At 41.4% G+C, this 14,592-nt stretch overlaps 1 protein-coding gene across 1 annotated transcript in view; it reads left to right on the forward strand.

Annotated features, from left to right (window-relative positions):
* Window positions 1–11,886, forward strand: part of LOC125003866 (voltage-dependent calcium channel gamma-2 subunit-like) — a 75,165-nt gene extending 63,279 nt beyond the window's left edge. Inside the window, exons 3-4 of the mRNA XM_047578106.1 lie at window positions 5,113–5,253; window positions 9,496–11,886. Coding sequence (XP_047434062.1) covers window positions 5,113–5,253; window positions 9,496–10,028 — 674 coding nt within the window. The 3' untranslated portion in view covers window positions 10,029–11,886. The remainder of the gene's footprint in view (window positions 1–5,112; window positions 5,254–9,495) is intronic.
* The last annotated feature ends 2,706 nt before the right edge of the window (window positions 11,887–14,592 follow it).

Here is a 14,592-nt window from a genome sequence, read left to right on the forward strand (position 1 = left end):
CAAAAGTGTGTCCAGATGATTGATTTGAATATATTCAAAAGTAAAAAGTTAAATAAAATATATTTGAGAAGGAGTGAGAGGAAGTAAAACTTACCTAGTCTCCTTCTCCATCAGTGATTTCACTTGAATGCTTCCATATTTTACAAAAAGAAAATAGTTAAAAACTAAAAACCCTGAAAAATAGCAGGGGCAGTAATTCTTAATTTAGTGGGATACTTCCTGTTTCATCATATACACTGAGTAGACATCGACGATATGGATTTTTTAGGGCTGATATCGATACTGATGTTTTTTACATCAGCATCGGTCGATATATGAAGCCAATACTGCGTTTTCGCCCTCCATTTACATGACAAAAATGACACAATGGTAACAATTTTTTATTTTTTTTTTTAAGCAAGAATAAAAACAACCAATGTGCTTGACACATCTGTGAGTACCAACATTTTCCAGCTTCCAGGTGCACGAATTCTGCTCTACTAATATATATGGGCTGCACAGGTCTGCAGCTTCTCCAGCAGCACCTGTGGATGCACCCATCTGTAAAGCTTGCAGGGGGAAAATATATATACATACATACCAGTGAAAAATGAAAATATCGGCTGGCCGATGTCGGTCGATCTCTACTGCTGGGTATTATATTTTTACCCATTTTTAAAATTTCATCAGATCTGAGCATTGCATAATTGTGAACACTACACCGTGAAATCCAAACGCTTAATTAATTGTTGTGCGTGACCTGTGAATTTTAAAATTAAAATTCCCTCTCATATAATAACCCCTATCTCAATTTCTAAAAAGTAAGAAAAAAAGAAAAGAAATTAATTATTTTTGGCCCTGTACATTATATATTTGCGCTGTTTGCAGTTCAACAATGTCCATGAGTTTCACCAGTGTTGACCATATAAATAGTGAATTGTTGCTGATGCTGGTCGTTTCAAAGAGTCGTTGAAGAGATCCGGTTTGTTCACAAACGTCACAACTCTAGTAAATCAGCACCTGCCTTGAGAGCAGGAAAATGTATAAAAGTTAAAGCCAGACATTTTTTAAAAAAATTACATACAGCTCATAGCACAATTCAGCAAGCTAGAGAAAGTCTGTGTGCAGCCAAACCGGTCTGTGGGTTGAAATGAAAGCTCATGTCTTATTTCTCTCTGTGACTTTATGCAAAGCTTGACAAGTGTAACAACGGTAACTAAAGTGGATGGGGCTTAGCAAACAGTCGATAAAAATTTGATTACAAAATACAACAGCGCTGCCATATATTATGTGCTGTCCGTGGTCGTTTGCTCTCTGTGTACTCAATATAACGGAGACGCTCAGCCAGCCAGTGTGCGTTTTCACCTGAGTGATAAATCAAGCGTGGTTCAGGTCTGTGTGTGTGTGACAGGAGGTATTTTCACTTACTCTTTAAAAAAAAAAAAAAAGAAGTGTGTCTGTGTATCTGTGTGTGCATGGGGTTTGAACCTAGTAGGAGGGGCTTTCCACCTTCAAGACAATTTACCCTGACGGTGCATGTCAGTGAAGACGAGGAGATGGGGTTAAAACAAACAGGATGGAAGAGGGGGGAGGAGGGGGAAGAGGAGGGGGGAGAACCGTGGTGCTGTGCCAACTCTGAGGTCACCTTAATATTTGATCTGCTTCACTGAATGAAACCATCACATTACAGCTATGCTACCGAGACGGAGAAAGGGGGAAAAATAAAAGAGGGAGGAAAATATCAAGATAGAAAGTGACTGAAATTAGACACAATACCAAGGACAAGACATTGTCCTCGTTGAACTGGCTTCAAATACCACTGTTGCACAAGTAGTGAAGGCTAACTGAGATATATTACAAATCCAGACTCTGCTACTTTGGCTATTTTCTTTATTGAAGATCAAATTTGACTGTCTATCGAAATGCATGACCACAAGTGAAATATGTGCACAAGCCCAGGGCCAGAGTCAATCAGAAGGACTGAGTAACTCAAAAGAAAGATGTGAAAACCTGCACAAGGTGTTGACCTGGCCTCCAAATTCACTGGATACCAAACTGATCAAGTGTCCATGGGATGCTCTGGAACAAGCCTGATCCAATGTAGTAACCATGCTAATGGACACTGGAAATATTACTGGCATTCTGACCAGTTTTTGCATGGTTTTCAACATTTTTTTCTCGCTGAATAGACACCCACATGGTTGTCTAACCAAGCAAGAGTAACATAATAAAGTGGGACTTGTGATTGATGATATGTATGACTTCATTGCTGGTACTCTTTTGTCCATCACAGCATAAGACCTTTTTGTGGACGGTGGAACTCTGGGCTGGCTTCCAGGCTAGTTAAATACCTCATCATAAGACTTCATGTGTTCCTTGTCCCAATATTTATGACTCATGGTCTCAATCATCAGGTGAAAAAAATATATATATATTAAAGTACCAATTGGATTTAACTAGGCAAATAGGTACGAGCGTCTTATTGGATAATTACTGCAAGACTGATTATCTTTCAGCTGGCAACAAGTTATTTAACCCCAACTGATGCAATTAGTAGCTTATCATTTCTTAAGCAACCATGTTGAAAGACACATCCCGTGCTTCCATTGACATAATTCAATCAGAGAAAAAAATTGAAGAAGAAAATTGGGTTCTGAACTGTCCAAAGCTTGGCGAACCATTGTAATGAGGCATCAGGGTAAGAAGAGAGGCCAATGAAGTGATGCACCCATCATGTCTAGTATCTACTGAACAAACCTGTGGGGGCAGTGCTACGATCTGGGTTTGCTGCAGTTGCTCATTTCCAGGTTTTGCAACATTATGCCCAAAGAATGAGGTCAGGTGACTACCTGAATATACTGAATGACCAGATTATTCCATCAATGGATTTTTTATTCCCATTGATGGACATGTTCCAAGATGACAATGCCAGGATTCATGGGGCTCAAATAGTGAAAGAGTGGTTCAAGGAGCTTGAGACATCATTTTCACACATGGATTGGCCACCACAGAGTCCAGACCTGAACCCCATTAAGAATCTTTGGGATGTGCTGGAGAAGGTTTTACACAGCGGTCAAACTCTCCCATCATCAGCACAAGATCTTCCAGCAAATGCGAGCTGTAATCAAAGCTACAGGTGGTCCAACCAAACATTAGGATGTGTGACCTTTTCTTTTTTCTGCCAGGCCGTGTATAATTTACTCAGGTGACAAAGCCAGAAATTACAAATTTGGGAATGTGACATTGGTTGCTTCAGAGACCGTGCGGATTCATAACGGCTGCAGCGCCATGACAAGCCTTAGGCCAATCAGCAAATCTGCCGCACAGAGGGCAAATAGGCCGATAGCTGATGGACAGACTGATATGGAGGGAGAGAAGGAGGACACAGACAGACAGAGAGTTACAGAGATGGAGCGATAGAGAAGGGTCCGATGCAGGGAGACAGATGGAGGTTCATTGAAGGATAGATCTTATTTATTTAACCACGGAAGAAGCGTTTTACACATTACAGCTAACCGTTTTGTTGATGTACTTCGAAGTGGTAGATACCATCACCAGGGGCGAACAGGCCAGGACAGGCAAACCAAGCAATTGTTTGGGTCTCCATGGAAAGAAAATAAGACTTCTGGTGGCACCCAGATGGCTACATTTTGGCATTTTTTCTAATGGCAACCTAGGCTGGCATAGCCATGCTCAGCTCTTAACAGATTATGAGCCTGGTAACGCACCATTAGGATTCTGTTATGGGCCGTGCTTCAACCCGGAACAGAGAAAACAGAACCTCTGCACTCAACTAGATAGTTCTACAGTCAATCAAAACCATTTTGTTGGGAAGAGATTCAACTCCACAGTGTTTAGGTGATGTGCGTAGCTAACTGTCGCTTTTAGTTTTTCGTCCACCGTGGCACAAACAGTTGGACTTGCCCGGGAGATCTTTGCCAGAGCGTAATGAATTCCCAACAGAGACCAACTTTTCACCACAAATGTTTTTTAGACAGGGGGAGGTAGGGCTTGTTTCCAGGCTCCATAAACCCCCTTAAACCTATGAAGGCCTACAACGCATCAACAATACTCCACAAACATGGATACAAAATATGTTAGTCAGTCGTGAAATACAACAAAGTACTACAACAAAGTAATACAACAAAGCATGCTCATCTGAAAAGGCATCCGCTAGCACTAGCGGAGGCAACAGTCAATTAACATCTTCACCAGACGTCCTGCAGTAACAGAGAGAAGGAGGCTGCACATCAACAATTTGCTGGTGAATTTTATTGTCAAAGTTATTGAACCTTTAGCTGCTATACACAGAGAAGGCTTCAGAGAAATACCACTTTTTCCCATCTTACAACACACTGTGAAGTGCTATTAAATGCTATTGATGGTTCTGACTTAGTTACACAGGCTACAGTGGTGTGAAAATGTGTTTGCCACCTTCCTGATTTATTTATTTTATTTTTTTGCATGTTTGTCACACCCAAATGTTCCAGATCATCAATCAGGTTTAAATATAACATAAAGTTAACAAAAGCAAACAGGAAATTCAGTTGATGTCCCCCTTAACCTAATCACTGATTGGGTCACCCTTGGCACCTTTCATTAGTGACGTTATCAGAGACTTTTACCACATAATTGTCGACTTCTATCCACCCAATGACAGATTTGGCTAGTGCTAACTAGTCTTTACAATGGAGCTGGTACATAAGTATTTTCCTGGGACCCTCCAGAACCTAGGATCTCCACAGACCATCGCAGAATAATAGTTGAGACAGTGTTACAGCTACAAAAGGTACTTTTGTGTTTGAACTTTCTAAACGGACAACATACCAGATGAATGCATAAGCTACGTGGACACTCGTAATGAAAATTGGCATTTCTCTCACAAATTATGGAGATTATGGTTGCAAGGCTTGTATTTGCAGGGTATGTCTTGTGACATTGCTGCAATTTCTCCTTCCAGGATTCATTATCAACTATTATTAAATGTGTTCCATCCTAGTCGGCTTTTTTTTTATTATTTATTACTATTAACTCACCTGTCATACTCTTTGTCATAGCAATCACATATTCAGCATCCGTGACAGTGGTGACAATAACCAACAACCATTTCCGCCCTGATTTGTGTGCATCCAGGCGCTGTGAGAGCCTCAAGTATCTTCCCCATCCTGAGTGTGATCCTGCTCTTCATGGGGGGGTTGTGCATCGCTGCCAGCGAGTTCTACAAGTCACGACACAACATCATCCTCAGCGCCGGCATCCTCTTCGTCTCCGCAGGTACGAAGGGGATGGAGGGGAGTAAGAAAGAGTCACCGTTGAGGGAGGCAGGGAGGGAGTAAAACAAGAAACTGGTGCAGCTGGATGGGATGTCGGTTGAAATAAGGAATGATATGACGTATTATTTGTCACCATTGATGAGGTAATCGATAAAAACTTGGGGACTTGGATGCAACAGAATAAACTGAAAAAACTAATTTTATGATGTGATGCAGTGGCTAAGTCGTTAGCAGCCAGTGGCTATTTACACCTTCAGCAGATGAAGGTGATATTAGCCATTGGCAGCGTTGCTACAGTTACCTTGAAAAAGTAATCCGATTACTCCATTTAAAAGCAAGTTAGTTACTTTACTGATCACTTGATTTTTAAAAGTAACTAAACTAGATTATAAATTACTTAATTAGTTACATTCACTTTATTTGAAGTGCATTTTTAACATATGCAAAATGCATTTTAAAAAATTAAATTTTTGACAATTTTAGCTTAAATTTCCAACCAACTTCTTCAACTCTCCCCAACTTACTGGTTTGCACCAATGTGGGGGACTTCCTGCATTAGGTGCAGCTCTCTGCTTCGCTTCATGGTGCCGTGCTGCAACTCCAAATGTTTCTTTAAATTCAGCGTTGTGTTTTTGAAGCTAGATAGGACTTTGTCTACCGTGAAACTCAATATTGTTTTTTTAGCTTTAGACACAAACTCAAAATAGTGGTGGTGGTTCCAGCTTGAAAACATGTATCTCTCCCTCCATTGTTGTTTATGTGTGTGTCTCTGCATTGGAAAATGGGAAAAATAGTAACACACAGTGACTTGGATAAGTAACTTTAGTCTGATTACTGGTTTGGAAATATTAAAGTGTTAGATTACTCATTACTGAAATAAATGGTCTAAATAGAGTAACGCGTTACTAAAGCCCCTTTAACAAACATTTTTTGTACGATGTGAAATCTTTTAGCGTCTCAGCTTCAATGTGAACAGGAATGCTGCTAATTTACGCGATGACGTTGATGTACCTGCCTGTCGCGATCTGATTTTGTCACTGGACGGCCTGTCATTCTGAGTCATTGTAAGAAGCTCCAGGGCTGCAAGCAGCTCAAAAACAGAGCCCAGTTTTGGTCTACTCCCATAAGAGAACGATCTTTGAACGGCAGAAATTCGGCAGCAGATATCGGGCACTTGGTGCGACCCAATGATTTATATGAACATCGGCAGCATGACGTTGTCGACGCGAAAATCTCGTGTCAACCCGGTATTTTCAATGTGAAAGGGGTATTAGTAACGCGTTACTCTAATCTGCCAACTGGTGTTAATAAATGTTGAGTCTGATATACATTGCAGCAAATATTATTACAAAAAATATATAAATTGGATCATTTTTACTTTCAGAAACAAACCAAAATCAGGGAAAAACCTACATTTAACTGACAGCAGACTCAAAGCTTCAACCTTGCAGCTTGTATTGCGTGACCTCCCTTATTCCGGTTTATAATACATAAAAATCTAAGCACCTTTCAGAGGTGAAAAAGCATCTTTTTCACCTCTGTATCCAAAGATACAGAGGTGAAAAAGATCCTGGTCATAGCACAAGTCACAAAACTTCACAGGCCAAAGCCGAGATGGTGCTTCGTTGACCACCCGGTGATGTGTTGCGTAGCGTCTGACGTGGCCTCGGGATAAAGACAGAGAGTCTAAGACAGCTCAGGTTGTCATTTTCCTAAGCATCGTTGCGGTTTTGTGTGCGCATGTGTGTCTTATGGTTCTAGGCCATGGCCTACTGTGCTGTGCTAGATAACTAGTTCCCCTCCAAGTCAGAAGTGAGAGATGCAGTTCCCTCTGTTTCTCTTTCTCTGTCTGTGTCTGTCTCTCTCTCTCGCCCTGTTGCTAGGCTAAGAGGAGGCCACTGGGATTACACTCTAAAAATAAGGTGTCCCTGATACTCTTTTGCTCTGATCTATCTCAATCAGACCCTCACAGTGCTCAAATATCACTCCGCTTTTCCGCGTTCATACAGTATTATTTCCACCATTCGTTATCTTGCCGGTCCGCCCGTCCACGTCGATTTCTGTCCACACTCAGCCAAAGTGATGATGCATGAGAACAACAGACGATCAAAAATAGAAGGAGGAGAAAGGGAAAGTGAGATGGAGGGAAAAGGTGACACTGATGAGAGAGACTGACAGAGGGTGTGAATGTGAGCTCCGCTGGAAGTAGGAACAGCTGAGGAGGGTGAAACGCGGCGACGCAGAGACACGAATACAAATGGCACGTAAGAAATAAATCTGCCCTAGTTTAAATGAAAGGAAAGCACAAAGAGAACCGGGGAACAAGTAAAGGGGTGGATGTCAGTAGCCACAGATGAGTTGGAAACATGTGCTCTCGATTATGCTTAATTCTGCTTAATTCTGTTCACTTTGTTGTTCTCGACACACACGTCTACTAATAGCTTAGTGATTTATTTGAAGTATTTTTTGGTGCCCCCTCATCAGCTGTGCTCATTTTCTCTGTGAGTGACACCTATTTATTTTTTTCTAAATCTAAACTAATGGAAAATCCTGTACATCAGTTTGGCATAACATTATGACCACAGCTTCTAATATCTAACTAATCAAAAAAGTTGTGACTCATCAAAAAATGGACATGGGCCTTTTGAGGGTGTCCTGAGGTATCATAGTATTGTTGGTGGGAGCATTTGAGTCCTGCGGGTTGAGGGAAGAGGCCTCTGTGGATCAGGCTTGTTCCCACAGACACTTGATCTCTTGGGGATCTAATGAGTTTCGAGGTCAAGTCAACGCCCTTGCGCTGTTCTTCATGGTTTTTTGAGTTATTCCTAAAGTATTTTTGTGTCGGTGTCTGAGGCCATCAACACCATCATTGCTATTGGGAGGGGGTGTCTGATCTGGTCTAGGTGGGTGGATTCATGTCGACGTTACTTAGACATCCATGAAGCCAGGTCTAAAAGATTCTCAGCAGAACATTGTATCGTCGCAAGATGATCAATTTTATATAATGATGTGGCTGATCGGTGTGTATGCATTCAGAACATAAAATATGAGTTAATTCTAAAAAGCCTTTTAATCATCAAAGATGGTTTCACCTGCTTAGTGTTGGGATCAATTGTTGACTTTATTGAGATTTCAATCAAGCAATAGACTTACATGCGTCAAAATACTGACTCAAAATAAGTCTACATGAGTCATCTTCAGCTCCAAGAAAAATTGGGAATGAACACAGTTGTCAGAAGGAGTTAACAGTTATACTCATGGAAGAAGGTCTTGAATGAACAAAACCGTCTGAGTTTGGACTAATGACTAATGTTGCCCAAAAGTTGAAAGACTCCACTGGTACAATTGTGAATTTGATATCTGTGTGAAGTCCAACAGGACAAAAGATTGTCATTGTAGTACAATCTTACATAGTGCTACAAACTTGCTTGAGAACGATGTGACAACATTTAAGTTGCATTAAGCATTGCAGGTGGTGACTGACATGTTTTCCCCTCGGGGCACAAGTTGCTGAGACTGTTCAGTACAACAAGGTCATGCATATCTGTGTATTTTGACTAGTCTGTGCTGCTACTAATAGTAAATCTCATTGTAAATACAGTACATGCTGACCTCACCACCAATATCTCCCAAAGAGATTTAATGTGGTCTTTCCAGATTCATAAATGTACCAGAACGTCACGGTACTGTCACTGGCAACATGTAGATACAGACTTTTTGAAGCCCCATTGCTGCAGCTTTTAGTGCCTCTGTGTTTTTATTTCTTAGTTTTACTTCTTTTAAGATACAGCTATTCAAGGCCAAGTATACAGTGATCAAGCATAACATTAAAACCACTGACATGAGTGAATGACATTGACCATCTTTTGACAATGCAATGTTCTTCTGGCAAACTTTTGGATCTGCATTCGTGTAAATATTACCAGACATGTACCACCCACCTAGACCAGACCAGGTACCCCCACACCATAGTAATGAAATTCCTTGATGGCAGCAACCTCCCCAGCTGGATGCAGATTGACACAGACACAAAAACCATTTAGGAACAACTCAAATAAAAAATAACATGGAAGGTATTGACCTGGCCTCCAAATTCATTAGATCCCAAGTTGATCAAGTGACATTCGGTCGCCAGACACCACAGGACACCCTCAGAAGGCCCATGTTGTTGTTAATATGGATATAATATAGTTGGATGTAGTTCCGTATTGATATAATGCTCCTCCTTGTGTCCTTGTCCCAGGCCTCAGCAACATCATAGGAATCATTGTGTACATATCAGCCAACGCTGGGGACCCTTCCAAGAGTGACTCCAAGAAGAACAGCTACTCGTACGGCTGGTCCTTCTACTTCGGTGCCCTTTCCTTCATCATGGCCGAAATGGTGGGCGTGCTGGCCGTGCACATGTTCATCGACCGGCACCGGGAGCTACGCGTGGGGGCACGAGCCGCCGACTACCTCCAAGGTGCGGCCATCACGCGCATCCCGAGCTACCGGTACCGCTATCGACGCCGCTCACGCTCTTCGTCCCGCTCTACGGATCCCTCGCACTCTCGCGAGGCGTCGCCAGTCGGCCTGAAGGCCTTCGGGACGCTGCCGTCCACGGAGCTGTCCATGTACACCCTGCCCAAGGGCCAAACGGGCACCCCAACAGCCACCTATAACTCCACAGAGAGGGACCACAACTTCCTGCAGGTCCATAACTGCATCCAGAAGGACCTGAAAGACTCAGGCGGCCACAGCAACACCGCCAACCGGCGCACCACGCCTGTATGAAACAGACAAGGACACGAACAAAAACCAGAGGAACTTTGGGGGGAAGCAGCAAAAGACAGATCATGGTGTAAAGAGAAGGAGAATGAAAAGAGGGCTTAACCGGATAGCTTGAGGAGTGCGGGGTAAGCGGGGAAAGGGGAAGTTCTGAGCACTCCACAGCAGCTCAGATAATCACTGTTTATAAAAAGGAAATGGAGTAAAAATGCATAAAAAAAGAAACATGCATGATTTTCCCATGAACCATTGTTTAATGAGTTTTGAACATGTTTGTAAAGACTTGAGGGGGAGGATGGGGGAAGAGGAACCGGGTGGGAGGGCTGGGGTGGGGCTTCAGGACACTAAGGGGTGGGGTGGACCGTGGTTGTCTCCGGGCTGTGGATCCGTGGAGTGGTGGGCTGGTCCAGACTGCCTGTTTAAAGGCGAACTTTATATTTTTTACTCTTCCTCAGTCTGATCAAAAAAAAAAGGGGGCGTAGTTTAACCCTCTGCCCTGCCTACCAACCTGCCCTCGCACTACCATACCACGAGCCCCCCCGAACACACACACACACACACACACACACAAACACACCCTCAACTCCCCTAAAACCCCACTCCTTTCTTTAGTTGCTGTATCTTCTTGATTTCATTCTTTATTCACATTAATACTGTGAACCATTGCGGTGTGGAATTTTAGCAGGGAGCAATTCAGGCCGCAAGAAAACAGAAAAAAAGAAAAACTGAAAAAAACACAAGGTAATATATGTATTGATTATATATAAATATATGAATATACATGTTATTAAATCATGACTAGACTTCCCTGACGCAAAAAAAATAATAAAAAAATAAAAAAAAATCAAGAAAAAAATGACTTGTGAAACTAAATCAAGTCGTCATGGAAACGTAACCATGCCGGAGGATTCATCGCGACTCGTTTTACGGTCGAAGGCTTGAGCCTAGTTGATAAACTGGTCTTGGTTAGTATTAGACACATTATCACATTCTTTTACAATGACAAAAAAAATAAAAAATAAAAAAAATATATATATATATTGAAAAAAATCTTTTGGCCTTCCGTCAAAACCCTGGCAGCCATCTTTGTTCAGGGCCAAGAAGAGGCGAAAGTTGACCTCACTTCTTCTTCTTCTTCTTCTTTTTTTTTTTTTTTTTTTTTTGATTTGTTTTGTTTTTTGGCCCCATGAAGGGGTAATGTGAAGAGGGAACTCTGGGTAATGGAGGATCTCTCTGCAAACTTGAAGATGACTGTGGACAATGAAACGTCACTACTGCCAAAGACACAAAGTAGTGCGTGAGAGAACATGGCTACCAGCGAGCTGAAGCTAAGTGACTCCAAAAAAATTAAGAATTTACATGCATGCTAATCAAAATCATCTGATCTGCTTTTAAGGAACCTATGTTTTGAACAATGATACCATGTAAGGGCGGTAGGAGTGACAAAGTAGAAATTAATGTTACAGTACTGTGTCTATTTGAATTTTTTCTTTGAACTTTTCTTTTTTTCTTTCGAGTGGGTAATTTGGGGTGGGGCATCATTACGCTTGAAACAGAAAACAAAACTTTGGAGAACGTATCAATGCTTTTTTAAAACAGAAGATAATCTTATCTTGCCTTTTCGTTTGACGTTTCATTTCTTTTTCTTTTTCTCGGTTCCTTTGAACTCTCACACAGCCTTAGTCTCTTTCTTTATCTCATTTTTTTGTTGTTCTTTGGTTTGGCGTTGTGTTGTTGTAAATGAGAATTAAGAAAAAAAAAAAAGCATAATGTCTTTCAAGGTGCCAAAACTGAATGATTCTGAACTTGGATGCATCAAGTCCTGATGACGAATAAAAATTGAACCCCCCCGTAGGGAACTGAACGCGTGTTTGTTGCATTATATTTGGTCCAAGAACACAGTGTTACCAGGGAGGATCAGCTTGGGACAGGATTCATTTCAGATTCAGCCCTTAGTCCAGTAGTCTGGGAGCCAGCCTGAACAAAATATTTGTGGGAGAAAGTAGGTATACGGTCACTTAGGAAACTGATTATACCCCCAGAAAGATTTCCTAGGCCAGCCAACTTGTCTGGGTGGACAGAGGCGTAACACCGCTGTAGCCAAATACATCATCATAACCCAAATTCCTCTGACTGATTGTAAGTGCATCTAATTGCATGCGATGCTGTTGTTGCATGCCCCACATTGAAATCCAAATGGCGCGTTACCAGACTCATATTCTGATAAGAGGAGCACTTCAGTCTTAGCTTAGGCTTGGTGCCAATGTTCAGCTAAGATGGTCTGCTGGTGTGAGGGGTGTACAGGTCTGTGCAAACCCCAGTGAGTTTGCGAGAGAGTTAGATGAGATTTAAAACCTGGTTTTGTAAGATTCTGATTGTGTCAAAACCTTCATCATCCCTAACGAGATGAAAGAGCATCCAAGAAAACTGAGCAGGCGATGATGTTGCCAAGCAACAGTTACCATTGTAGCTCTTGAGGTTAGCTAGCATGCTACTCTTGACAGATGTTAAAACTCTCACTTCAAGAATAGACGCCCCAACAATTTTTCTCTTGGCCTTATTCATTGAGCCTTCTTCTTATGTTTTATGCAGGTTGTTTCTCCTCAAACTCCATCTAGTTCGCATCTCAAAATAATCCAAATAACACATGATGCACCATGATTCTTCCAATTCTGTAGCATGTGCACTTTTGAGATCATATGTGAGGACTCTCCTTAGATGATGCAAACCCAATTTCAAAATCAGTTTGAATCTTAAGATTCTCGGTGGCCAGTTTTAGTATTAATATTTGTATATCGGTATTGGCAAGGACTTCACGATACGATACGTATCATGATACTTGAGTCACGATGCAATACATTATTGCGATATTATCATATTGCAATATATTGCAATATTCCACATAGTCCGTAGTTCGGAAATTTGAAATGTAGCTTAAAATACAAGTTGTATATGTGTGCATTAGAGAATAGTGATAATTAATTGGACAAATTGAGTCAAAAATCAGGATTAAGCCAAATGATCCATTTCCAATTTATTGCACTTGTACAGAAAAACTGGTGGTAGAGGTGCAGAAGTTGTTCAAGGCATCACAAAACATGACTTTTTCTTTTTCCTTTAAAATCGATATTAAGACATTGAAAATCGATACTGTATCGGAAAAAAAATATTGCGATATATTGCCATATCGATATTTTTGCCCACCGTTATATTTGAAGCAGTTATTTGTTCATAAAGCTTTATCATCAGCATTTCAACCCTTTAGTTTAGAGGTGCAATGCAAAATCTTCCTTGTCCACCAGCTAATTGCATCTCAGAGTATTGCAGGAGAGCGTGTCATGCAATAATGACGAAAAGTCAAATTTGTCGACTTATTTTTTCATAATAATGGCGATGAAGCTTTGTGAAATTAGTTAATATGCTGCAAATACGAGCTTTATTTGGAATTAATTTAGGCAAATGAAGCAACCGGATAGTCTGCATTCAACTCACTGTGGCCAATTAGATTCATTTAGAGGTTTAATTTATGGACCATTTTTTTGCGATAAACACTCAGCAGCTTAAACGAGAAGCCCAGCAGAGAATCTTTGTAGAAAATGTTTGCAGAAACATGTGTATTAACACTGCACTTTTTTAAAAGAAATTGTCCAGTATTTCTCTTATTCCATTTTACCCCCATACTACTACACTCTTCCTAGTCTCTCACTATTTTTCTGTGATCCGTTCACTTCTTTCCTCTCTTCCTATTTGCCCCTCTGTTAGGTATCTGACCTGCCATCCCATCAGTTGTGGAATAAATGTCAAATTGCTCGGCATAAGCCTCAATGTCCTGCGTTCTGCACGGCACGGTGTCTCCGCACCGTCCCTCCCTCTTCCCTCTCTCTCTCTCTCTCTCTCTCTCTCTCTCTATCCATCCCTTCCTCCCTCTCTCACTCACGCCTCCCCCGGTGTGATGATCAAAGTGGCTGGCATGTCTCTCTGCAGCACTGCTGTGATCACTGAAGAGAAGCGGGCGAGGACGGGAAGATGAGGGGAAGGAGGAGAGAGAAAAGGGAGTGGAGTGGGGCCCCGATTCAAACAGAGACACACCGCCCCCATCTGGCGTGGAGGTACATGAAAAAAAGTAAAAAAGAAAAAGATTTTCTCATTGTTTAAACTCGGTGACCTCGCCGAAGTGAAAGCGAACACAAATCTTTGTGTGTAGGCACCACAAACACGTCGCGGGGTAAATCCTGTTGACTTTTTCTATTTGCAGGGCAAGGCTGACGTTCCTGTTAAGATTAACATCCGTCTGACACTGGTTCAATGGGAGATTTGAGGAGTTCTGCACCAAAATGATTAAGTTTAATGGCTTTCATTAATATCAAATTAATAAACCTGCAAATATTTATGCTGTAGTAAATAATCATCCCAACACATAACACCAGTCAAGGCCAGTCAGAGATGCTGCATTGAAAGGCTGATTGTAGAGCTTTAAATTAGAGAAAGCTTTATTCAAAGGTCAAAGGTCACACAACACAGACAGTGCAACACTAATTAGCTGACTAACAGAGTATGAGATAGTTCACAC

The sequence above is a fragment of the Mugil cephalus genome, chromosome 2, assembly GCF_022458985.1.
Source record: "Mugil cephalus isolate CIBA_MC_2020 chromosome 2, CIBA_Mcephalus_1.1, whole genome shotgun sequence".
NCBI lineage: Eukaryota > Metazoa > Chordata > Actinopteri > Mugiliformes > Mugilidae > Mugil > Mugil cephalus.